The sequence below is a fragment of the Ursus maritimus genome, unplaced genomic scaffold (assembly GCF_017311325.1).
Source record: "Ursus maritimus isolate PB19 unplaced genomic scaffold, ASM1731132v1 scaffold_26, whole genome shotgun sequence".
Taxonomy (NCBI): domain Eukaryota; kingdom Metazoa; phylum Chordata; class Mammalia; order Carnivora; family Ursidae; genus Ursus; species Ursus maritimus.
The window spans coordinates 24,927,576-24,955,042 of NW_024425119.1; the positions used below are offsets into that span (position 1 = coordinate 24,927,576).

Sequence of the window (27,467 nt, forward strand, 5' to 3'; positions counted from 1 at the left end):
TATTTTATTAGGAAACCAAATTATACATAAAATTAAGCGGGTCTCAGTAAGTGGCATTAAAAACATTGCACGTATCATACTTTAATTTTGGTCCCATCTACCCTCTGTCTTCCAAGTCTTCAAAATATCCACAAATTCTTGTCTGTTAAACTAAAAGCACTATGTTTGTTTTCCTAGGAACTAGCTGGATCTCCATCCTTTAACTGTTCAAAGCACTCAGCTCATTTTTTATTTTGCTTTTTTTAAAAAAATCCCAGTGTAGTTAACAGTTTAATATTAGCTTCAGGTGTAGCAGTCAGCTCATTTACCATCTGCCTTTTCTAGTTACACTTCGTCTTTAAGTGGTTTGTTTTTTTTTTTAGTTCTTCCCCTTTCTCCCCCATTTTCTCTATTTGAACAAACATTTATGAAGTTCTTATGGACCACCTGTTCTGCCTATTGGGTACTGTGATCAAAACTGGTTCAAATGAATCTGTGAAGGTTGTCCAAGATTTCCATAGTTCTCACTAAATTTGTCTTTAAGTGTATCTTAGAAACTGTTCAGAAATCTGTATGTTTCTCCCCCATTACACAGGCCTTGAATCAAAACTCTACCCAGAACGTTTAAAAGCCCTGGAAGAGATTAAAGCTATCCACTAGGGATGCCTGGGTGGCTCAGTCAGTTAGGCTTGACCAAGCCTTTGGCTCAGGTCATGATTCAGGCATCCTGGGATCCAGTCCCGGATCAGGCTCCCTGCTCAGCAGGGACTCTGCTTCTCCCTCTACCTGCTGCTCCCCCTGCTTGTGCTTTCTCTCTCTCTCTGTCGCTCTAATAAATATAAAATCTACAAATAAATAAACAAAGCTATCAACTAGTTAAGTCTTGGTGTCAAGCTTTTCTTAACCTTCCCTTAACCTATCACACAGGGATGAAAATAAATCACAACTCAGAAATACTTGGAGAACCAAAAATTTCAGTGTTTTAAAAGACAGTAAGGAAAGAGAACCATAGAAATTAAAACACATTATTAAACAACTGATAACTTAAGGTAAATAGGGGTATTAAAAATAGGTATCACTGCAAGTGTATTTTAAGGGATTTTTTCTTTACTTTACACTTTTCACTGTTTATCAAATTTCTATAATAGCGAGATGTTCGTATCAGAAACTGCACAATTTGGAAAAAACCTCCATTCTTGATAGCACTCAAAACACAGATTCTACCTCAAGTCTTCATCTCAAATTTATAAAAATAGGAACACACCCTGGACAAAATGATGACACTCTCTCAACACTTTCATCACTTGTTTTGTTTTTCCCTTAAAATGGTAATATTTCTTCCAGATAATATATAACCTTTATTATAAAAAAGGCAAGAAATGTCGATAAAATCAATACCTACAGCAAATATACTGTGCAGAAATAATCACTATTAACAGTTTGGTATACATCTTTTAGGACCTAGGCAGACATAATGAGTATTTCTACATACAGGGAAAAATATAAATATGTTTGGTATAGCCCATTTAATAGATCTTAGACATCTCTGCGTATCAACATAGATAATTCTAGCTTTACCATTTTAAAAGTTACGTAATATTCCACTCTGTATGTAACCATAATTATTCAACAAATCCCCAACTGATGAACATATAGGCTGTTACCATTCCAGCATAAAAAATAAGAAATAGTTGTTTTTGTGAAAGAGTCTTCTAGAAAGCATACATACACGTCAGGCAACCTATTTGAGAAGGTTTTTGCTGTGACAGCGTAACAGATCACCTTTGATCCTAAATGGTTAAACTACCTAGTAAGTCTTGTTCGCATTAAGAAAATCAGAAATAAAAACAAGCAGTCCATGTGAAAATATATAATGATCAGGACCAAAACATGAAGTTACAGTCTCTGCTTCTGACTTCAAGAAAACACCCGGCTACAAGTTTCATTGATTACTTCCTGGATTTCCAGAAGCCATGGGAAAGACGACACCTCACTAACCCTCTTTCCCCAAATACCTGTGGCAGGAACTTGGCAGATGCAAGGTAATAAAAGAGATGCGGTATTCATGACTTAAAAACCTGATCACTTGACAAAATAAGTAGTGGTTTTAAAAGAAGGTGCCTCTGCAGCCCACGGAATGGGAGAAGATATTTGCAAATGACACTACAGATAAAGGACTGGTATCCAAGATCTACAAAGAACTTCTCAAACTCAATACACGAGAAAAAAATAAACAAATCAAAAAATGGGCAGAAGATATGAACAGACACTTTTCCAATGAAGACATACAAATGGCTGACAGACACATGAAAAAATGTTCAAAATCATTAGCCATCAAGGAAATTCAAATCAAAACCACACTGAGATACCACCTTACGCCAGTCAGAATGGCAAAAATAGACAAGGCAAGAAACAACAATTGTTGGAGAGGATGTGGAGAAAGGGGATCCCTCCTACATTGTTGGTGGGAATGCAAGTTGGTACAGCCACTCTGGAAAACAGTGTGGAGGTCCCTTAAAAAGTTAAAAATTGAGCTACCCTATGATCCAGCCATTGCACTACTGGGTATTTACCCCAAAGATACAGACGTAGTGAAGAGAAGGGCCATATGCACCCCAATGTTCATAGCAGCAATGTCCACAATAGCTAAATCGTGGAAGGAGCCGAGATGCCCTTCAACAGATGACTGGATTAAGAAGTTGTGGTCCATATATACAATGGAATATTACTCAGCTATCAGAAAGAATGAGTTCTCAACATTTGCTACAACATGGACGGCACTGGAGGAGATAATGCTAAGTGAAATAAGTCAAGCAGAGAAAGACAACTATCATATGATTTCTCTCATCTATGGAACATAAGAACTAGGATGATCGGTAGGGGAAGAAAGGGATAAAGAAAGGGGGGTAATCAGAAGGGGGAATGAAACATGAGAGACTATGGACTATGAGAAACAAACTGAGGACTTCAGAGGGGAGGGGGGTGGGGGAATGGGATAGACCGGTGATGGGTAGTAAGGAGGGCACGTATTGCATGGTGCACTGGATGTTATACACAACTAATGAATCATCGAGCCTTACGTCGGAAACCGGGGATGTACTGTATGGTGACTAACATAATATAATAAAAAATCATTAAAAAAAATAAATAAAAAATAAAAAAATAAAAGAAGGTGCCTCTGGTGTTGTATTTTTAAATGATTTTTTTTCCTTTTCTTTGCTCATTTCTTTATTTTTCAAATTTTCTATAGAACTCATAAGGTGTCCTTATTAGAAAGAAATTCTAATACAGTGGTTATCCTTCCTGGCTGTATATTATAATCATCTGGAGGTGCTTTTTAAAAACTATTGCTGCCTGGGCCCCTTTCCAGACTGCTTAAATAAAAATCCAAGGGGTTAGGGTACAAGTGTCAGTTAAAAAACATTTATTGAAATAACATACACACAGAGAAGTGCACAAAGTTTACACTGTAGGTAAAGGAAGAGCATTCTACCATCTTAGAGGTCTTGTGGTCCTTTCCAATCACTAAGCCTTCCCTCCCACCCAGAAATACCACGATCCTAACTTCAAACACCATAGATGGGCTTTGCCTCTTTCTGAAATTTAATTAGAATCATACAGGATGAATTCTTTTGTACCTAGCTTTTTAAAAAATCAATACTATACCTGTGAAATACATCCAAGCTACTATAGTAACCATGACTTACTCATTTTCATTGTTGTATACTTCATAAAAGGAATATATCACAATTTACTTATCTATTCTTCTTTAATCAACATTTGGATTACTTCTAATTTGAAGTTATTATGAATAACTCCAAACATTTTTTGTATCTGTCTTCTGGTGCACATATATACACATTTCTACCAGGTAGAACCCAAGAGTAGAATTATCAGGTAACAGGGTATACTTATGTTCTGCTGTAGTAGATACTGCCAAACAGTTTTCCCCCATCATTCTGCCAATTTACACCCCTATCAACTTGTGGAAAAGTATTCTGGCTGCCCAACTGTCTTACCAACACTTGGTATCATCAGTGTCTCTGTTGGGTGCATAGTAGTATCTCACTGTGACTTCAATGTGCATTTCCCTAATCATTAAAGATGTTAAGAATATCTTGTTTTGTTTACTGGTCATTTGGACACTTCCTTTGTAAAAAGGGTCTGTGTTCGTGACTTTTGCTCACTTTAAAAATAGACTATCCTTACTGAATTTTAGTTCTTTATACATCATTGATATGAGCATTCTGTCAGTGTATCTTCTCTGATTCTTGTAGCTCATCTTTTCACTCTTGTTACCTTTAGATTAACAGAAGTTTTCATTTTAATGTAGTCCAGTTTCTTGATTTTTTCTTTTATGCTTAGTCCTTTTTGTGTGATTCTAACCCAATCTTTGCCAACATCTTCTAAAATCATGAAGACATATTCCCATGTTAACTTCTAGACCTTTTACCTTTGACATTTAAGTCTAAAATCAATCTAAAGTTGATTTTTTTTAAAGATTTTATTTATTTATTTGACAGAGAGAGAGACAGCCAGCAAGAGAGGGAACACAGCAGGGGAGAGGGAGAGGAAGAAGCAGGCTCCCAGTGGAGGAGCCTGATGTGTGGCTGGATCCCAGAACTCTGGGATCACGCCCTGAGCCGAAGGCAGATGCTTAACGACTGTGCCACCCAGGCGCCCCTAAAGTTGATTTTTATACATGGTGTGAGGCATGGGGTCAAGGTTCATGTTTCCATATGCATATCGAGTTGACATAGCAGCCTTTATTGAAAATATCACCATTTCCCTACCACTCTGCAATTCCAGTTTTCACATATGTGACCACAAGTGTTGGTCTGTTTCTGGACTCTTAATTGTATTCCAGTGGTCTCTTTGTCTATCCTAACACCAGTATTATATCATCTTCATTTCTGCCTCAAATTTGTTCCTTCCTTTCAAGACCGTCTTGACTATTTTGGCCATTTTTCAACTCCATATATATTTTCAAAAGCAGCTTATCAATTTCCACAAAAAAGCTGCTGGGGATCTGACTAGGATGACAATGAATGTATTAATTTTCTAATTTATGAATCTGAGATATCTCTCTGCTTATTTAGCTTCTCAATTTATCTCAAGAATGTCGTACGGTTTTTTTCTGTAGACATCTTTACATATTCCATTATAATTACCCCTAAATATTCTATGTTCCTTGATGCTAATGGGAATTCATTTTTTCTTTTAAATTTCAATTTCTAGTTGTCTCTTCACCAATCTGCCTTTTTAAAACGTTCTCCAGGTGATTCTAATGTTCAGCCAGGTCTGAGAACTCCTAACATAATGTTTAATGAATTAGGAAAGGATAAATATATTTTTCCTATTTTTAGTCATCTTTAACCTAACTTCTGTGTGAAAATCCTTCGGCAGTATTACCTTGGCAGTCTATTAGCCATTTCACAATTTTCATAGAAGATTGCAAATTCACCAAACCAGTTGTGGTCTGACTCTTGGCTATGCACGGCCTTGTTATATTTGACATCCTGGTGTCTAGTACAGTACCAGTCACATAGTTGGCACACAGTAAATGTTTGGTGAATGACGGTTGAATGTTATGACCTCAGGAAAGTAATTTACTTCCTGTGGGCCTCAGTTTCCCCATGATGAAATGGAAGTCATGTACTGCATACATCATTTGGCTGCTGAAAATATAAAACAAATAGGAAAAACAAATTTTAAACTGTCCAATGCTACACAATAAAGTATCGTTACTAACTTCCCTTAGCTTTCCAGCATTACAGAGGCCCATCTCCTTATTAAAAAAAAAAAGAAGTCAGGCATTCAATAAGGCCCTACAAATAAACTAGTAGAAAGACGGGGACTATACACACCCAGCATGTCCATCATAAACATCAAAATGAGAAAGAGACTTCCACGGAGCGACAGGGGAAAATACTAAAAATCAAGACTTAACAGTATAGTCTGGCAGAAAATGCATTTAATTTCTACTCAAAGATAGACACAGCAAAAGAAGACATGTATCCAAAATATATCCTGAAGAAATTAACAGGAACTTCTCCTCTAAGACATCTGGAAAAGGATTCACTTTATGAGGCATAATTAGATCTTATGACTTTGTGAGTGGGAAGGAAAAAGCACATCAAATGATATTGCAGACAAATGGCTAACGTGGAGACAGAGCACTCAGGCTGTGGCTCTCCTCTAAAAAAGCAATGGCTCTGCTTTTTCTGCCAAAGATATTTTTTGCCTTCTGACCCATAGCCAGGCACTCTCTTCTATTTTTCATACCCTTCCTCCATTTCTATCCAGAGTCATTTTTCTTTCCAATAATTTCTTTCTAAAAAGAGCTGCCCGATTCTAATCTTTTCCTTTTCTTTCCCAATCAGATCCTAAACTCGAACCTTAAAATGATCCAACTCTATTTTTTGTTTTACTAAAATTTACCTGTTTGTGCTTTGACACAACCAAATTCTAGATCTCGGAAAGCTAAGTCTTCATAATTCTTTTCAGTGAACTATTAAAAAAAAAAACGGTTCAGATACTTAAATTGGTTGGCATTCAACTGCCCCTCCCCAAGTCTCATTTATCTTATGAATTTTCACTAGCCCTAAAAGCTGAAAGGAAACACAGAAATGTACACACTACCTTTCACATACTTTTAAAAGAGATCACTTACAACGAAGTACACAAATGGCCTACTACCTTAAATTCAGCACCAGCAATAACACAAATACTAGTAGGCCCACACGACATTCTGCTCAACTCCAATTACTATGTAATTCCATGTAAATTTCTGGATATGAATCCAAAACAAGAACGAAAGATATTAAATACAAAAATACAGAACCAGAAAAGATCTGGATCACAGCCCTCCTGACTCAGGAGCCTACAACAGAACGACAAACTCAATCTCTCCAATTCTTCACCTGTTAAAATGGAGATAGTTGGGGCACCTGGGTGGCTCAGTCAGTTGAGTGCCTAACTCTTGGTTTCCGCTCGGGTCATGATCTCAGGGTCGTCAGGAGGATCCAGCCCCACAATCAGGCTCTATGATCAGCAGGGAGTTTGCTTGGGATTCTCTCTCCCCTTCTCCCTCTGCCCCCGCCCTCACACTCGCTCACTCGCTACCTCTAAAATAAATAAATCTTTAAAAAATAAAATGGAGATAGCACCACCACTACCTCCCTCATAAGGCTATTTTGAGGAATGAAAATTCACAGAATTAAGTGTAAAGTACCAAACTAAGTAAAATATTCTTATAGGAGGGCAGCTTTGTTGAAGTGGAAGGACTGTGAAAATTAAAATTGCAGCAAACCACACTTGGGTTCAAATACCGCCTGTGCCCCTATTAACTGTTCTCCTGTGTAATGAACATCATCTAGGGCCTCAGCTTCATCCCCTGCTGAGTGAAGAAGGTAATTGATCTCATAGGTTGTGAGGATTAAATAAGAATGCTATGGAAAGCAGCTGGCACTTACTGCACACAATGAAATGTCAGTGCCCTTATTATTAACAAGGCTATTTTTTTCTGCAAAAATATAACTGCCCTTTTCAGCTTTGGCCTTAACTCCTGTGCAATGATTCTATGATTCAGTTTGCACAAGAGCTTTTCTAAGATGAGCAATTAGAACACAACCACATTATTCAGAAAACACATTGGTTCAGAACTGCAACTGGTCTCTTAAGCTCGAAATAAAACTAAGAATGTGATTAACGTCACGGAAAAGCACATGATTATCATCAGCCTAGGACAATTAGTGCTTTTTTATGGTTTACATTAAGAAACCAGGAGCTACCACTAAAAGGCATTCACCCAGCACGTGACCTATACTATTCAAAGTCCCATTCTGGGCTCGCTTTTCCTTTCAAACTCCGTAGAGCATAACCAATTTGAAAAGCATCGAGATTTTGGAGTGTAAAAAACCGCAGCAGCTTGGAGGAACATTATTAATAAAGCCCTTAGTTCTGCACCAAGCCCTCCTGTCGAGTCTCAGATACACCACTGGAGAGCAAAAGAGGTGTACTAATGCGTTAAATTAAACCTACAAACAGAGGGCTGCTCCCTAAGGGAGATAAAAACGTGTCTGAACAGGTTACTTAACCCTTCCCATTTCCTCGGCCTAAATTGGAAGGTTGACGGTGAGTCCTCCTTGGCAATGCGCGTTTCCTTCAGCAGGAAAGGACCCTGATGCACTCCTGACGGTTCTGAACTCACCACCTGCCCTACGAGATGCACAGATCCCAAGGTGGACTGCAACCTTGCAAGAAATGCAAAACCAACTTGAGGTTGCAGAAGTGAGGCGCCCCTGACCTTACCCTCGCTGAAATTCCCGACGGTCTCGGCTCCACCGGCCACGCTGGGTTCGGACACCAGCACCGCCAGAACCAGGAGCCGAAGGAGCCCCATGACTGCCCAGGCCGGGCCCCGCCGCCTCGCCCGCACTACCCCGGGGCGCTCGCGCCGGGTTCCATCACCAGTGAGGCGCACACGCCGCACACCTGCCAGCCCCACAGGGCGGGCATCCAAGGCCAGCCACACGCCTGCGCCCCACCGAGAGGTTTCCTGTTCCGGCAAAAACCCCGCAACCCCACACCGCGCCTCTCCCCGCCCCCTTTACGTCACCGCCGCGGGTCCCCCTCCGCCAAGGGCGAAAGAGGAGGGGCGGTCCCAGCCGGCGCGCGCCTCGTCCCCGCGCGCGACGGGTTTGCCCAGCGCCGCGCTCCCCAGAGTCCCCGCGGCCCTCCGCGCGTGGGTGGGGGTAGGGGAGACCCCGGAAAGTTCTGTGATGTAACCCGTACTTCTCACTTTTGTATCTTTCCCACTTACGAAAACCGCCGTTAGAGTAAAAAATAACTTTCTGTTGCGGCCTAACGTCTCCAGTCTCCTGCTCCCGGGCTTAACTGCCCTTTGCAAAAAGGAAAAATACGAATCCGGTACTCAAAACCCATGAGCAATAGGTCGTTTCCCTTAGCTGCTCAGGCCGATGTTAGTACGAAAATGCGGGGCGAATTGTATTTCTGTAGTGGTGAGCTCCACAGTTAAAAATTAAGCTTCATTTTCTCAAAGCGAAATATCCTCGAAGACTCCAAACCTTAACCCAACTTCCTCTCTCACATTTTATACCTGAGGGCTGTTTAAAGGACAGCGGTCCATGTGACAGATGGCTCGTGAGCTAATTGTGGAATTAGTTATAGGGGAAAATTGCTCTGTTCTCTTTTGCCTGCTCGTTAAACTTTTCATGTAGATGTTTTAATGAGTAACTATCTTGAAAAATACATATTCGGTTATTCCACTACTAAACACCTATAGCAATCACCATAATCTGAACAGGCACAACTCGTCCTGTTTTCCTTCTGTCCCACATGTCCTCATTCCTGTAACTCTCAACAGATGAAATCCCAGGATGATGATACGAGTGGTTATAAGGGTAGCATTTTAATCAATGGATAAATTTAATAAACTGTATGATAACTGATTAACTGCACCCTATTGGGGAGGCAGGATTAGAACTCTATCTCACCCTAGCAAAATGAAATCCCAAAGTATTCATTAAAACCATGAGAGAGAAAAAATACATGCTTATTTTTTTAAGACTTTATTTGTTTGAGAGAGAGAGCAGGCATGAGTGGAGGAGGGGCAGAGGGAGAGGAAGAGGTAGACTCCCCGCTGAGCTGGGAGCCAGAGGTGGGGCTGATCCCAGGATGGCAAGATAGAACCTGAGCCAAAGTCAGATGCTTAATAACTGACTGAGCCACCCAGGTGACCTGAAATAAATGATTAAAAAAAAAAAATTGATCTCAAAATGGAAGGAACCTCCTTTTAAAAGAGTTCATTTAAGCAAAAATCTATTTGAATCTGGAAGCGCCAAGCAGGAAGTGGTTAGAAGCATTCAGGGGAGGAACTTTCTAAGCAAAAAAAAAAACAAAGGAGGAAACCATAAAGGAAAAGATTGATAGATTTGGCTACTTAAAAATTTAAATTGTATGAAAGTCAAAAAAACACCAACAGCACTATGAAAAGTTACGGGGCACCTGGGTGGCCCAGTCCCATGGGTGAATGACTATCGGTTTCAGCTCCAGTTGTGATCTCAGGGTGGTGACATCCACCCTGCAGTCTGCTTGAGATTCTCTCTCCCTCTCCCTCTGCCCTTTGTGCTTGTACTCTTTCTCTCTAAAATAAACAAATAAATCTTTAAGAAGAAGAGCCAAGTTAATGACCAAAAAGAAGAAAAAGAAATACAAATGGCCAATAAATGAAAAACATTTAAACTCACTAGTAACAAAAATCAAATTAAGACACTGAGGGGGTGCCTGTGTGCCTCAGTCGGTTAAGCTTCTAGCTCTTGATTAAAGCTCAGGTCATGATCTTGGGGTCGTTAGATCAAGCCCTGCCTCAGGCTCGGCACTCAGCATGGACTCTGCTTGAGATTCTCTCTCCCTTGTCTCTGCCCCTCCCCCCACTAGTGCACGTCTGCACTCTCTCTCTCTCAAAATAAATAAATAAATTAAAAACAAAAATCTTTATTTTTTTTAAGATTTTATTTATTTATTTGACAAAGAGAGAGTGAGAGAGAGCACAAGCACGGGGAGCGGCAGGCAATGGGAGAGGGAGAAGCTGGCTCCCCGCTTAGCAGAGAGCATGATTCAGGGCTCCATCCCAGGCCCCTGGAATCATGACCTGAGCCGAAGGCAGATGCTTAACCAACTGAACCGCCCAGGCACCCCAAAACAAAAATCTTTAAAAAAAAAAAATTAAGACGTAAGACGTAAATATTTTAAAAGAATATCCAGTGTGGGTGCAAGAGCTGAGAAGTAGACATTCTAAGATAGGACCAGTGGGAGAGTAAATTGACACAACTTTTTATAGCATAATCTGCACCCAAAATCTTAAAAATATTTATACCTTTGTTATGATAATTCCACTTTGAGATTTAAGTATATATATATAAGTACAAACAATAAATATCTGAATAAAATTAGTGCACAAAACTATCAAGGTATTCAAGATTTTATTTATTATTTATTTGAGAGAGAGCACAAGTGATGTGAGGAGCAGAGGAAAAGGGACAAGTAGACTCCACACTGAGCACAGAGCCCCACGTGGGGCCTGATCCTACAATCCTGAGGTCACAACCTGAGCCAAAATCAAGAGTAGGACACTTAACTGACTAAGCCACCCAGTTGCCCCTTCATCAGGGTGTTAGAGCAACAAAATCCAATCTAAATGCCCAACAATAAGGAATTGATTAAATAACCTGTGATACATCTATAATAGCATACTGTGTAGCCCTTCAAAAATCGTGTTTTAGAAAGCAACTGATTATGAAGTGTTTATGAAAAGGTGAGTTACAAAGCAATAAATATATGTAGTATGAGCTTTATCTTGTTTTCATTTTAATCATGTTTATATGCATAGAAAAGTTGAAAAATATCAAAATGTTTAATATAGTTATCTCTGGGTGATTAGATTAAGAATGATTATTTTTTAATTTTTTAATTTTTTTAATAATTAATTTCAGTGCAGGGCTTGAACTCATGACCCAGAGATCAAGTCCTGAGCTGAGATCAAGAGTCAGAGGCTTAACCAACTGAGCCACCCAAGTGCCCCAAGAATGGTTTTCATTCCACATTTCTGCACTTTGTAAAAATTCAACACTGAATATGTATTGTTTTGAATAAAACATTAATTTTTAAAAGGTATGTATAATTTTAAAGATTTTCTTATAAAAGCATTCAGGATAACAGTCCACTTTCCTGAGTATGACACACTGGTTTTCATGATGTAGCCCCTGTCCACCTCTCCAGGCTCATGCTGCAACGAAACTCAATTCCTCTATGCCGGCCACACTGAATTAATTTCAGTTTCTTGGACTCACCCCACTGTCTCCCCTCCATACCTTTGTATTGCAGTTCCCTTTGCTTGCAGAGGACAGCTGGTGACAGATGTGTCAGCAGTCAGAAGAGGGCTTTAGTACCTTGGCTCTGAAATACTGCAACAGCATGGGAAGAATATTGGCTGAGGTTTCCTTGCTCATGTCAGAGGTCCACTGGCAACCCGTGAAGCAAATGGACTCAGCAGCTTTGCCGATGAGTTTGTCATTCCTTTGAAAGGAAAGGCAAGGGCACATGGGTGGCTCAGTTGATTCAGTGTCTGCCTTCAGCTCAGGTCATGATCCCAGGGTCCTGAGACTGAGCCCCCACTTTGGGCTACCTGCTCAGCAGGGAGCCTGCTTCTCCCTCTCCCACTCCCCCTGCTTCTGCTTACTCATGATCTCTCTCTCAAATAAATAAATAAATAAATAAATAAATTTCTTAAAAAAAAAAAAAAAGGAAATGCAAAAACTGAGACGATTCCTAAACCCAAGATACAGATAGCTAGAGTCCTAAAGCCTGCTTAAAATTTAGAAAAAGAAGGAAGGAAGACCAGCAATCTATCCTAGATACTTTATAAAACCCAAGACCTTGGATAGAGATGGGAACAGGGCTCTAAGGGAAAGGCAGGAAAGGCGCTCTGTGAAACTTGTCCATTTATCCTACCCCACTCTAATCTCACCTTTCTTTGTATTTTTTTAAACTCTTTTGTTCCTGTGGGTTGCATTTTTTTGACTGTGTTTACTAAATTAAATCCAATAAATGTTTACTTAGTAATTACTATATGGAAATCCTTACGTTAGAAAATGTATTCATTTGGTCCACAAGCATGCATTCATTGGCTTCTATGTGCCAGGCTAAATGCTAGGTACTAGGTTTGGAAACATGGAGAAAATTAAAATGTTTCCTGCCCACAAGAAGCTCATGGTAGTGAGTGAATTCGTCATATATGAATAATTACATCTCAATATGCTAAGTGCAATAACAGAAGTATAAGAAACAATTGTAATGAATATTGGGAGTAACTTACTGTAGGGTTTCAGGAAGGGTTTTATTAAAAAAAGAAATGTTTAAAATAAGGTGAGTGGATGGTCAGGAAGGGAACAAAGGGAGTCTAGAATAGCAAATGTTTATTTATAATATTTCAGCTCAGTGCTTGGAATGTTTTAGAAGTTTAATAAATTGTGACTGAGTAGGTAATAAAGGTAGTTAAGAATCTAGAATACTAAGCTGAAGTATTGTTAACAATTTTTTTCCTGAAAAAATAAGGAGTCACTGCAGATTTAAAAAAAATCAAAGTAATTAACACAAGACTAGCTATGAGTTGATCATTGAAGCTGGTGGTGAATACATGAGTGTCCACCTTATTATTCTATTTTTGTATATGTTTGAAACTTTTAATAATATGAAGCTTAGGGGTGCCTGGCTCGTTCAGTCAGAAGAGCACGTGACTCGGGGTTGTGAGTTCAAGCCCCACATTGGGTGTAGGAATTACTACGAAAATAAGTAAATAAACTTTAAAAAATAATATGACGTTTAAAAGAACATACTTACCAAAATTATGTGTTTAAGAGATATGTAACACTGGGTTTCTGCTCTTCAAACCATATAATCCAGTTGGGGTTGCAAGAACAGCAAGTGAAAAATCATATGAAAAAGTGTCAAAATCATAAAAGGGAAAAAGGAGAGGTCCATGTGGACTCCAGTAATTCATTAAATTTACATGAAAAAGGTAAAACTGTAAAAGAGTAAAGAAATAGCAGCAAAGAAATTATTTGGAAAAAGGTAAAGAATGAGGAAAGAGCTAGACAAGTGGTTCCTAGCTGTGAGCAATTTTGCCCTGCAAGAGACATTTGGGACTATCTGGAGATATTTTGTATTGTCACAACTGGAAGGGGAGTTTGCCATTGTCACTTCATGGGTAGAGGGCCGTGATGATCCTAAACATTCTACAAAGCACAGGACAGCACTCCAGAAAAAAAGAATAATCCAGCCTAAAATGTCAATAGAGACTGTTTTTGGCAGTGGGTTTTTCCCCGAAGTCCACAGCTTCAAGAGATTCATAAACCCCTTAAAAATGTGTGCAACATTTTGAGCCTGGTCTGGGGAAAGGGTCCATAGATTTCATCTGATTCTTAAAGGTGTCCATAGCCAGAAGGGTCCTGAGAAGCCCAGGAAAACCAAGGGTTCAGGGACCATGGATGAATAATCTGATTTCACTCAAAATATTATTGGGAGAGACTTCTGGATCTGTTCTCTGAAGACAGATTATAGTGACCCTTGAAAACCAGGCAGAGATGGCTGTCCATCAACCTGAGGTTTCGGTGGAGCTCCTGAAAACCTGTAAGAAGATAATGACAGGACAAAAGCTGTGTCAGAACATGAGCTGTCTTCAAGTGGCTCCTCTCTGCCTGGTGCCCAAGTTCTCTTCAATTAGGCCACAAAACAGTATTCTCCTTTATGGGTCCTCTCATTCATCCCTCCATATCTTACTGGGCACCAATCCATACTAACATTTCCTTCAAATAAAGCCTTTCTTCTTCTCTTATCATAGTCAACACCCTCGTCTAGGCCCAACCCATTTCATTCTTGAAACTGAAAAGCCCTCCTCCCAATGAGCCCCTGGCTTATTCATCTTTGCAAGCCCAGAACCTAACATACCTCTTGGTACGTGGCAAGCATTCAATAAGGTATACTCTCAACTGAGGGTGGGAAGAGACAGTCACAAGATTACCCCATATTACGGTTAAAACACATTAGAGTTATCTCTCATAAATCCCATTATGGGAGGGGGGACTCACCTGGAGAGGTTCCTAATTAGGTCCCAGCAGGTCTGTAGATTGGGGTTTGAGGGGAAGGAGTGGTGAAGCGGAAGTAGAGCTTCCCAGCTAGCGTTGGGGTAAATCCGACAAGCTGAGTTTTCAATGGATAATTGTCCCCACCTTCCCCCAACCCCAGCAGGGTAATCAGGGATAATCAGTCGGAGAAGGAGGGGTATATGAGATGAGTTTGTGCCAAGTCCACAAACCAGTCATTTGCTGATTCCAGACTCATTTCTTGCCACACTACCTAACACTATCTAACTTTCCTTAGATACCAAGTTTCTTTCTTTCTTTTTCTTCCTTTCTTTCTTTCTTTCTTTCTTTCTTTCTTTCTTTCTTTCTTTCTTTCTTTCTTTCTTTCTTTCTTTCTTAAGTAATCTCTACATCCAACCTGGGGCTTGAACTCACGACCAGGAGATCAGGAGTCACATGCTCCACTCACTGAAACAGCCAGACACCCAAGTTTCTATTATGTTCCTTCACACCTAAACCCTCAACAGATCTCAAGGCTAAGTCTAAATTGCACATCTTATCTGTTTAAAAATTATTCCTGTCCTCCCTACACATAAGGCTCATTTTCCAGGAATCTTCTTTCTCCCAACTACACACTGAAACCTCCAATCTCCTTTCCACGAACCCTCTTGTTTTTCTCAATAAGTTCCTCGCTGTCAAAGGAAAGAAATCCTTATTAGTTACCCACACTCACACCTTACCTCTGAACTCCAAATTGCTCTTCTTCCGTCACTCACCTTTGCCCACAGAAACCTTGCTCTTCTAACCATTCTCTTCTTACACAGTCAATACTGCTCGATTTAGTACTTAATTTTTCGGATGCCTTCCATCCCATGTGTGTCACCTTCCCCAGCACACCCACACTCAGAATTAAAGCACGCACCCATTCTCCGCTTGGGAGACCCCAACCCCAAAAGCAACAGAGGAGGCACCCTAACGCAGCCAAGATTGCCTGGTGAATTTTAATTTGGATTTGTTGAAGTTAAAATCGGTATCGCGACCCCAAGTATTCTTGAGTTGCCTGCCGTGTATATGCTTTGTGGGTCCACCTGGAAATCCAATGGAACACAAGTATTCAAGGCAACGTTTAGACATGAATACAAGGGAGGGTAGGGAACATTATTTTTAAAACCGCAGAATCTAACAATCTCCGTAAAATGTTTAACACCCAAAAACCTCGAGAACAGTATGTTGGACCCAAAACACGAACGGAGTCGGAAGAACCCCCAAGTTACTCAAAATACGGCCAGCAGCGCTCTTTCGCGGGTGGAGCTAGCCTAAATAAAGCTTCGGGAAAGTCCCACCCTCCCTCTTCTCGCCAGGCATGGAGTTCCTCTGACTCCACCCCTTCCAAGAACGCTGCCCTGTGATTGGCCACGACGCGTCCCGAGGCTGCCCAGTCGTGTGCGAGCAGCTGCTTTAGCCTCCTCAGCTTGCGGGAGGAACATGGCGGACCGGCTCACACAGCTGCAGGACGCGGTGAACTCGGTGAGCAATTTCGCTCTATTAGTCTCTGTCTTCCCCTTTCCTGAGATAAAACAAGAAAAGAAAAGGGATCCGAGAGAAACACCCCCAAGTGGGGAGCGGACCGAGGCAGGTCTTCAGCAAAAAGCACTGGAGGCGGCGGGCGGCGGCGCGGCGTCCTGGGAGGTTTGAGGCCGGCTGCCGGCTAGCTGAGGGAGGGAAGCAGCCTCTTTCGCCTGAAAAGTAGAGGATCTTTCAATCAGGACACTTAGGCGTCGCGGTCCTGTCCTGTTCCCTGGGAACAGTTTTATTTTATTGTCAGTAGTGCTTATGGGATCACTTTTCTTTCTTTTGGGGTAAGGGGAGAAGCAGCAGAAGCTTCTTTTTCCCTTATTAGTGTTAAACCGCGGAGGAGAAATTAGGCTCTTGATGATTGGAGCTTTTTCGTTAAATGTCAGCCGAGAGTATTCCTTCCCCTGGACTTTCAGGTTGAGGCGGGAGTGATGGTGAGGTGAGAAGTTTTGTTTAATTTTAGTTGGTTCCTGTAGACAAAGGGTCTTATGCCATCTCTTGGCGCTCCCTAGCATAAATCAGTTTGGGGAAAACTGACATCTTTATGGGAGTGAATCTTCTAATCCCTGTGTATGTTCCCATTTAAGTCGTCTTTAATGTGTCTCAAAAAGTATTTCCTGTTAAGGGCCCCCTTACTTTGAGCTTTCTTAATATTTTTCCTTTTATGCCTAACTGGAAGGTTTCATAAACTCATTACCATTAACAGTTAAAAGAGTTTCCCATTAGTAGTTATACTTCTCATTGTCATTCTGTTTATAACTCCATGTCCCAGGTAAAATGACTGCATAGAGAATATGTTGACTGGAAAATCTTAAGTATCTGGTCCCTCGCCAATTTTTTCACAGTGGAGGCTGAGAAGTTAGGATTCTTATTGTTGCATCAATCTTTGTTCACTTCAAGGGCGTGAATCTCTTTGTGAAAAACTGATCTATCTGTAAACAAAATAAGACTTTTCAGGACTGAGAGGGCTAGCCTCTAAATGTTGATGAATTCAGTAAGATAAATTCTACTTTATGGTGACTTGCCTGGACTGCCAGCCAACTTCCCTCTGGGAGATATTCCTTTGAGGTTTTTCAAAATCAAATTGTAATGATGCTGCTGGGTAGAAATGTTATTTTAGGAGAAATGTTGCATATTCATACATGTCTTGTAATCAGAAAGATAGTAGGAGAAAGTAAATATGGCCTTAACTCCAGGGTAAGCATGCTGATAATTGGATTTTGGAGAAACCTCTAGGTTAACTAGTATGAATGCCTACTGTGTATGTAAGCACTATCATGTTTACAGAGAAATACTCCTTGAGGAGTTCACAGTCTAATTAGAAAGATGTCATATACTCAAGAGACATTTAAATAATACAAAAATAGTATTTGATTAGGTAGTTATAATGAATCAAGTGTTTTCAACTGTAAGTGCTGAGGTAAATTAGAATATAGAGTGATGTGAATTAAAATAGAGGAAATTTTCTTAGTGTTGATCTGAATTATAATTATTTGTAAAAGTGTTAAAATAACATTTGATTTACCCACTTGAGAACTCCATGAGGGCAGAAACTATGTCTTGTTCACGGTATCACTGTAATTTTATATACAATGCTTATCATAGAGTTTTATTTTTAGAAATATTTGTTGAATAAATGGATTTTGAGAGCTTTTGAAGAACACAATAGATATACACTGTGTTGAATATTTGTGTGTGTGTTTTCTCTATTCCTCAAAACAATGGTGTAATGTGAAAATGTTCCCTATTTAAAAATGAAAAACCCTGCTCAGGTTACTAGAACCAGAATTGGAATCCACATTTGTACAGCTTCTGAGCACTTACTACTGCTCCATTACAAGTAGCAAAATGTGAACAACACAGTATAGTCAGGAATGAATTTGTCACTAGTTAGGTATATATGAAAGATTAGTAGAAAATGAATAAGTAGAGTTGAGTTAGATTATTGAAAGGTTTGAAATAGCCTGAAGAATTGGTGATTAATCTTAAAGGCCGTGTTGGGGTGAGCTCAAATTTTTTTTTTTTAAGGTTTATTTATTTGAGAGAGAGAGCGCACAGAAGCGGGAGGGGCTAAGGCAGAGGGAGAGAGTCTTTTTTTTTTTTTTTTATTAATAATGATTTTTTATTATATTATGTTAGTCACCATACAGTACATCCCCGGTTTTCGATGTAAGGCTCGATGATTCATTAGTTGTGTATAACACCCAGTGCACCATGCAATATGTGCCCTCCTTACTACCCATCACCGGTCTATCCCATTCCCCCACCCCCCTCCCCTCTGAGGCCCTCAGTTTGTTTCTCATAGTCCATAGTCTCTCATGTTTCATTCCCCCTTCTGATCACCCCCCCTTTCTTTATCCCTTTCTTCCCCTACTGATCATTCTAGTTCTTATGTTCCATAGATGAGAGAAATCATATGATAGTTGTCTTTCTCTGCTTGACTTATTTCACTAAGCATTATCTCCTAGAGGGAGAGAATCTTGAGCCGAATCGGCATGGAGCCCAAGCCAGGGTTGGATCTCACAGCCCCGAGATACCTACCTGAGCCGAAACCAAGAGTCGGACGCTTGACTAACTATGCCACCTAGGCGCCCCTGAGCTCAGAATTTTTAAGCAGGGTAAAATAACATAGTGAACTGGAAAACAATAAGAAGACTGTTGCAACATTTCTGTTGTGAGGTAATTGATTGAACTAACACAGCGGCAATGATGATAGAAGGAAAAGGAAATAGAAGGATGTGAAGATGAAAGAAAAGTGAGAGTCTGAAGGTAGACTGGCTGGTAACTAGGAGATTCTCAATACATCTTAGATACTAAACAAAGGAAACAGTTGATTTTTGAGTTCTGTCATTTAAATAATGGCAGAGAAGCTTAGTGGAAATGGTCATTCACTGATTGGAAATAAGGAGGTGAGGTTCAAGAGGTCAGGACTATTGAGGGAAGCTGGTGGGTAGGATAGGAGTCTTAAGTTTGCTGATGGTAAGGAATTGATATCCTCAGTCTTCAGAACTGCTTAAGGAACACTTTTAGAGCAGTGGGAATTTACAACTTGAGTCATGGAGAAAAACATTCCCAAATACTTAAGGTGGAGTCCTTTTTTTTTTTTTTTTTAATTGAGGTATAATTGACAGAATATTTGTTTCAGGTGTACAACATGATTCAATATTTGTGTATATTGTGAAATCACAATAAATCTAGTTAACATGTCACCATACTGTAGTTACAAAGTTAAAATTTTTTTCTTTTGATGAGAACTTCTAAGATTTACTCTCTTAGCAACTTTCAAAAATATAACACAGTATTAACTGTAGTCACCATACTGTACATTATATCCCCATGACTTATTTATTTTATAACTGAAAGGTTGTACTTTTTGCCCACCTTAACCCCCACGTCACCTCTGATAACCACTAGTTTGTCCTCTGTGTGTGAGCTCAGTTTTTATTTTGTTCAGATTCCACATATAAGTAACATCATGTAGTATTTGTCTTTCTCTTACTTATTTCATTTAGTATAATGCCCACAAGGTCCATTCATGTGACAAATGGCAAGATTCCCCTCCCTTTTTTTAAATGGCTGAGTAATGTTCCTATGTGTGTGTATACCACAGTTTCTTTATTCGTTCATCCATCAATGGCGTTAAGACTTCTTAAGGTGGAGTCTTTTCCACACAATTTCTTTATAGTTGTAACTACTTTAATCTCAAAAAAAAGGGACTATGTACGTTGTATATGAGTTACACATTTTAAAATTGTCCTAGGGCCATACTTTTATTTGCCAGTCAAATTTGCTCTTTCCCACCACCACCCCCCAAAAAATCTTTACTTATGCTTGTAACAAATATTGGCATACAATTCTCTTATCATCCTGTTAGGTGGGGAAGAAAACAAAGATTATCTTGTAGTTCCTTTTAACTTTCAAATATGTTGATACCAAATCTTGTTTCTCTGCATGATTAAAACATTTAACCATTGTTAATAATAACTGGCTAATTTTATCCAAAATTATTCCTGTTCTATTCCCTTGCTCAGAGGTCATTATTATAGAAACTTATTTTTGTTGCTATTACTGATAAAATCCTGAAAGCTGATAAATCCTTTCTAATTCTGACACATTTTCTTTGGCCTCAAGCTTGCAGATCAGTTTTGTAATGCCATTGGAGTGTTGCAGCAGTGTGGTCCTCCTGCTTCATTTAGTAATATTCAGACTGCAATTAACAAAGATCAGCCAGCTAATCCTACAGAAGGTAAATAGATTTTCTTGGCTTCTCTTAGTTTGACCATCATATATATTACTTGTAATCCTTTAAAATTAAATTTATTGAGAAATGTAGCTTACTTATGGCTTTCTTACAGTCTTGTTTGAGAATATTACTGCAAGTTTTGTTACAAAAGAAATGAATTTGTTACAGTCAATTTATATAACATCTCATAATTTTATTCATGTCAAATAACAGATTGTTACTCCTTTAGAGATGAGTTTGTATGAATTTAGCTGAATTTCACTTGAGGGACCTTAATAAGGAAGGCATCCCATTTACAGATTCCTTTATTCAATTGACTGGCATATTGTCCTAAAAAAGGAAATAATTATGTTTAATTCCCAATTTGACTTAACAGTAAGGCTAATTCTCAAACTTGTAATAGGATTAGTGTGTTAAAATTACATTTTAATCATTCAAAGCCTAGTACAGAAAAAGTTTGTGAACTTTTCTGGTTTCATTAGCTTCAAATTTAATTTCTTTTTCTGAAAACTTGACATTCCCTAGTACTCTGAATGAGTAATATCTTTCTTTAGAATATGCCCAGCTTTTTGCAGCACTGATTGCACGAACAGCAAAAGACATTGATGTTTTGATAGATTCATTACCCAGTGAAGAATCTACAGCTGCTTTACAGGTAAAAATCCTTTTTCCTTTGAGAAATTTGCTAGTAGAGAATTGTGATGGAAGGAGATAGATTTTTTTTTAAAGATTTATTTATTTATTTTAAAAAAGTGATCTCTACACCCAACATGGGACTTGAATTTATGATCCCAAGATTAAGAGTCACATACTCCTCTGACTGAGCCAGCCAGGTGCCCCAAAGGAGATTCAATACCTTTTATTATAGTATTCAGAGTTTCCTTAAGATTAAGTCGTATGTATTTATGTATGTATGTATGTATTTATTTTTAAATTTTATTTTTAAGTAATCTATACACCCAGCATGGGGCTTGAACTCACATCCCCGAGATCAAGAGTTGCATGCTCCACAGACTGAGCCCTCCAGGTGCCCCAAGATTAAATTTTAAAATTGAAGTTTTGTTAATTGTAAAGTACTGTGGTCTATTAAAGACCATGCTGAATACATATGGTTGTCCAATTTTGAGCTTTAAGGAAACGTATTTTTCTCAGTTTGACTCTTTCTGTAGCAAAGAATGAGAGGAGGGTGGTATTCTGGGATGTGGAGTAGAATTGTAGTGTCTAAAGGAGAGTGGAAGAGAGTCACATATAAACATCCAGAGATCTCTAATTGAAAATTCATTATTTTAAATAATTCATACAGGGAAAACTCTTAAAAGTTATCTGATTTTAGAATTTCTGACACTGAGAAATCTATCATAATGGTTTCAGAGGCATCCAGATTTAAAAGTAAATACTTCTGTAGTTTTTTTCCCTTCTCAACTCTTACTAATCTCCAAGTTTTTCATTTCTCAAAAGATTTTTTAATTTCTGTCTTACAAAGGCTGCTAGCTTGTATAAGCTCGAAGAAGAAAACCACGAAGCTGCTACATGTCTGGAGGATGTTGTTTATCGAGGGGACATGCTTCTGGAAAAGATACAAAGTGCACTTGCTGATATTGCGCAGTCACAGCTGAAGACAAGGAGTGGTACCCATAGCCAGTCTCTTCCAGACTCATAGTACCGGTATATACCACATGGCTGAGAAAAGAACTATTTCAGTGCCATTAAGAATTCTGCATCAAATTTAGATGTAAGCCTTACCAACAGTTACAGAAACATTAAGCACTATGACACATGTTACCTTTTTAGCTATTTTTTAATAGTCTTCTATTTTCACTCTTGATATTTAAGCCTCTAAAATTGCAATTGAACCAACTTTAAACCATCATTATACCATCACTTTTTATTATTGAAATGAAATTATTGAGGCAGGTATAGCATTAATGGTTATAATGTAATTAAACAGATGTACTTTAAAATTCTATTGTGACATTTCTATCTTTATTTTTATCAAATTTCTACAGTCTTTTTTGCAAATCAAAACATTCCTCAAGCCAGAGGAGGGATGATAAGTTTAGAGATACGGTACATTTCAATTTAGGGTGGTGTTCTTCTGCCTCTTCAGAGATGACGTTATATAAATTTGGAGTTTGAGCAAGGAAAGTTTCAGAAATCATGTTGTTTTTAAGAAACAAGAGGGTTATGGGGTGCCTGGGTGACTCACTTGGTTAGGTGTCTGCCTTTCGCTCTGGTCATGATCCTAGGGTCCTGGGATCAAGCCCTGAATCAGGTTCTCTGGTCGGCTGGAAGCCTGCTTCTCTCTCTCTCTCTGCCTGTCGCTGCCCCTGGTTGTGTTTTCTTTCTCTCTCTCTGTGTCAAATAAATAAAATCTTCAAAAAAAGGAAAAGAAACAGAGGGCTAGTGTGGATGGATGAGAGATTAGATCGCTTTTCTGGAAACATTCCTCTTTTTCCAGAACCTCATACCCATTCTACTTCATCTCCACATGTGTTTCTACTAAGAAATCATCTTCTCTATCTATAGCATTCCCGTGCTATTGTGAGAGGATTTTTCTTCATCCTGAACTATCCTTTCCTGTATCTTTTGACCTGCTTTTTTCATTCTTCTTAATTTGCATAGTGAAGTATGTTCCCAGAGTCATCGATTCCTTCTCATCCTTTTTATCTGAACGTTCTGTCTTCTGATCTTGTTAACTGTTCAGTCTTTATTCCTGCATTCTAATTTGACCAGAACATAATTCTGCTACATTGGTTACTTTATTTTCTGCATTCCACCTTATTTTGTTATTGCTAACATTTGTGTCAATATTATCAAGTATGATTGTGCACCCAACTCTTCCTTCTCCTTGAAGCCTCTGGTTATTTCCACAAGAATGCTGGAGTTGAAATATATTCTACATTGTAACTGGTTCTGTCTCCTGAGGCTACATTTTTCACGATATCCTGAGCTACTTTTCCTGCAGTCTGTTACTATCCAGAGTTTAAGAAAAGTGCAAGAACAATAGTCTGAGATTCTGCCTGTTATTCCCATCATGATCAAGCTCTTCCACAGTTCTTGAAAAATACTACTTAGAGGCACATTTTAACTCCAAAATACAATTTATAGCATCATTAATTTTTAAAGTTATGTTAAGTGTTATCTATACTAATAACTATTTAAAATGTTGGCTTATTCTTTCTGGCATCACTTAAAATGCATTTTATTTATTTATGTAAGATTTTTTTATTTTTTAAGTAATCTTTTGGGCTTGATCTCACAACCCTGAAATCAAGAGTCACATGCTCTACCGACTGAGCCAGCCAGGGGCCCCATGAGTAATCATGCTTTCTTTCTTTCTTTTTTAAGTTTCATTTAAGTAACCCCTATACCTAACATGCTTGAACTCAAAACCCCAAAATCAAGAGGCACACACTCCTCTGACTGAGACAGCCAGGCACCCATTTAAAATGAATTTTTATTTTTTTGAAAAAGATTTTATTTGTTTATTTGAGAGAGAGAGAGAGAGAGAGAGAGAAGGTGAGAGAGAGCACAAGCCGGGGGTGGGGAGCGGGGAGAGGCAGAGGGAGAAGCAGACTCCCCACTGAGCAAGGAGCCTGACGCAGGGCCTCATCCCAGGACCCTGGGATCGTGACCTGAGCCTAAGGCAGACGCTTAACCGGCTGGGCCACCCAGGCACCCCGTAAATTGAATTTTATTTTTAAATACTAGCATGAGATAGAAGATAAAGAACTCACAAAAGAAAGTAATATTCAACGTACTGAACAATACAGTTAGCCTCAAGAGAGAAGTACAAAAAGTTACAGCCTTAAGCTGGTAGACTACTTCATCCTTACCTGAGATTTTTTTATATTTGAAATTGTCTGTTTTTTCTGGTTTAAGGTGTTACAGAAGAAAGACAGTAAACATTCTGAAATATTCATAAAGATTGTATAACATAAAAAGACTATACAACAGCTTCTCTTAGCCATCATTTTGTGGATATGGCTATTGGATGAGAAAGTCCCAAAAGCTGAAATGGTTGTATGGGCAGTGATGGTTTTGCTGCCTGGTACACAGCTTTGGGAGGACAGAAAACAATGAATATCTCTGTCTTTCATCTCCCGATTCCTCCCACCCTTCCCTTCTACCCATATCTAAGTTGTTTTAAGAGAAAAATCCTTGAAGATGGGGCTATGGTCTCTCTCTTCCCAAAGGACCATAGACCCGATATCCCTTTTGGAGTTTTCTGGAGAATAAGGAAAGGAGGGACACAACCCTTCATGGCTTTGTTGGATATGGGTGCCCAAGTTACTATCATACTTGGTCCAGTGGGGGAAGGGATGTGCAAATTCAACTTTGGGTCTAGGCAAAGTAACCAGTGAGAAAGTTAAATATAACTTTATTGCTAAATATAACTTTGAGGCCAATCTGGTAACACTGTAGTCATGGCTTCTGTGAATGTATTATTGGACTAGACATCCTGTACACTTGTAATTCCTCACACAAATGCCAGAGAAGATACTCCCATTCAGGACACGCTAAAGGTAGAGAGGTAGTCATGTGACCTGTAAAACAATCCCCAACCCATCTCCCTGTCCTTTGTCTATGAAGTGCCTGGCCACTGACAATTGAACACTGCTCCTGGAAAACAGTTAAGTTCCTCCATCCTTTTGTATTCCTGGCAATGGCTTACTGCAAAGAACCTTTTCCTGGTATGACTTTGTTCACGTGTGATGAAGCTAGACCCAGACCTCCAAATTCCCATTCTTTGTCTCATAAATGGTTAGTTGAACTCTTTGTCTCCACAGACGAATCTGGACAAAATGCCCTAAAATGACTTGATCAAACTTTAGGCTTCTCCCCTCACAAACTCCTGAGCTTTAATCCACCCTCTGTCTGCACCTGCACTGGAATGTGGAATAGTATCTCAGTGACACCTCCTGAAAATTGACCACTAAAAAAGGCTTTCACCCATCAACCATTCCATTGTATCACCTGCTCGTCTCACTCCTTCACACTGAAATTTTTCTATCATTGTTTACATACTTCTTTCTATTAAAGTTCTTTTCCACCTGATCTTTGAGACAGTTGGAGATCTTATGGTCAGAGCATTCTCATTGCCACAATATTTTCCAATAAATTTTTCTGTACCTAAGCCTGGATTTGTTTTTACTTGGTACCACTTGTGTAGGAAAAAAACCTGATCTATCATCACATACCCCCAGGGGTTAAGGCTGGGGCAAAGTGGGCTGAGGCACTCATTCGCTGTGAAGTAATAAATCTATCTCTCAGAGCATCTTATATATACATTTAGGATAAAATTCATGAAGAAGATATTAACAGTAAACATTAAAAAGCCAACCCTGTGAGATGTAAATAACTCCGGGATGAAAGAACAAATTATAATGGAGATTAAGACATAATTCTGAACTTAATGAAAATATTATGCATAGAAATGAGGAATGTAGTAGGTGTGCAAGGGAGGTGACCTTGCAGCAGGTAATAAATTATTAGTCAAGATGTCTTCAGTGACTGAGCCTCCCAGCTTTAAAAAGGAACCGCCTGAAGACACAGACTTTTGAAACCCAGGGCTCAGAGGTCTGTACAACAACGTTATTTCAAGTTGTGAATTCAGAGCTCTTCATTAAACCTAACAAACCTGTAATGGCTTTTGGATTCCCGTGGCTTACATTGGTTATCTACATGCAACACAAGAAAGTATTACAAAGAACCTCTCTGAAGCTATTGATAGTGAGGGACACAGTTCTGTGAGGAGGAAAACATCTAAATGGGATTAATAGTGCTGGATACAGCAGATGGAGCTTTATTGAGGGCTCTGGAATCTTCAGATGAAAGACTGTAGTGTCATGCCTCTTGTTCTAGAATGTTGATGAGGAAAAGCCAGTTGCAACCAGGCCACCAGAGCAAATTTCATCCTTGCAGAACTGCAGCCCTTACCTCAGTCTCCACAAAGAGAGCTTCTCAATATTTTTCTTTTATTAAGCCCTCGCATGAGGCCTCCATGAGAATGGAAGTCATTTTTGTTTATTAAGTTCCATATAATAAAAGTACCCAGTACTGTTAAAACAAAAAATGAAACAAAAACTTGTGACATTCTTCTAAGCATTTAGGAGAAAATGCAAGTATTACCTTCGTTGCTTGTATTAGGAAAAAAAGAGACTGTTAATTCACGAGCTAAGGTTCCAATTGAAAAAAAAAGAAGGAAATAAAGGCAACAGAAGAAATAAGAAAACCATACTATGAGAAAATAAGGAAAGCTCAAAGTTGGGCTTGAAAAAGTAATAAAATTGACAACTTAGGCAAGTTTGGTCAAGGAAAAAAAATGATGTAAATAGCTAAGAAGTCATGCACTGATTTTAAAATATTTTTTAAAAAAGATTTTATTTATTTGAGAGAGAGAGTTCACAAGCAGCGGGGAGGGGCAGAGGGGAAGGGAGAAGCAGACTCCCCACTGAGCAGGGAGCCCAATATGGGACTCGATTCCCACTCAGGACCCTGAGATTGTGACCTGAGCCAAAGGCATATGCTAACTGAGCCACCCAAGCACCCACATTGATTTTAAAATATTGTGAAAATTTGAGGAATGTTATACCAATAAATTTGAAAATTTTTGTTAAAAAGGATGTATCCGTAGAAAAAAATAATGTAGCAAATAGGCTCAAAGAGATATATAAATCATGGTCATATAGCCTTTAAAAAAATTCAGTCAAAAGTCTTCTCCATGAATAAAGCACTAAGTCTAGAGAGTTTTATTAGTTTTGTTAAACATTCAGAGAGAAAAATTCTAATTTCACACAAAACAAAGCTTATCAAAATTTCATGGACAGTACAGAAATTAAAACCAATCTTGCTCATGAACATGCAAAAATATTAGTAAATTAAAAGCCATTAGGTATTAAAAATTGAATATATCACAAATTTATGTTTAATTCCAGGGATACTTGAGAGTTTTATCTTTCTAAGTTCTTTGTATTTTTATGAGTACGGAGATGCTGACCATTTTT

At 39.0% G+C, this 27,467-nt stretch overlaps 2 protein-coding genes and 1 pseudogene across 3 annotated transcripts in view; 2 read left to right on the forward strand and 1 right to left on the reverse strand.

Moving 5' to 3' along the window:
* TM7SF3 (transmembrane 7 superfamily member 3) overlaps positions 1-8,523 on the reverse strand; it is a 36,408-nt gene extending 27,885 nt beyond the window's left edge. The window contains exon 1 of the mRNA XM_040642270.1: positions 8,293-8,523. Coding sequence (XP_040498204.1) covers positions 8,293-8,383 — 91 coding nt within the window. The 5' untranslated portion in view covers positions 8,384-8,523. The remainder of the gene's footprint in view (positions 1-8,292) is intronic.
* Positions 8,524-16,011: 7,488 nt separating this feature from the next.
* On the forward strand, positions 16,012-22,424 carry MED21 (mediator complex subunit 21). 2 transcript variants are annotated; one of them, XM_008693155.2, is made up of 4 exons: positions 16,013-16,169; positions 20,349-20,463; positions 21,015-21,115; positions 21,944-22,424. In XM_008693155.2, exons 1-4 carry the CDS (start codon positions 16,128-16,130, stop codon positions 22,118-22,120), a joined length of 435 nt encoding a protein of 144 aa, XP_008691377.1. In that variant the 5' UTR covers positions 16,013-16,127; the 3' UTR covers positions 22,121-22,424. The 2 variants fall into 2 exon arrangements, with proteins under 2 accessions (XP_040498205.1, XP_008691377.1); XM_040642271.1 differs by lacking the exon at positions 21,944-22,424 and having other exon boundaries at positions 16,012-16,169; positions 20,999-21,066.
* A 1,649-nt stretch (positions 22,425-24,073) lies between these two features.
* On the forward strand, positions 24,074-26,640 carry LOC121105407 (annotated as a pseudogene).
* The last annotated feature ends 827 nt before the right edge of the window (positions 26,641-27,467 follow it).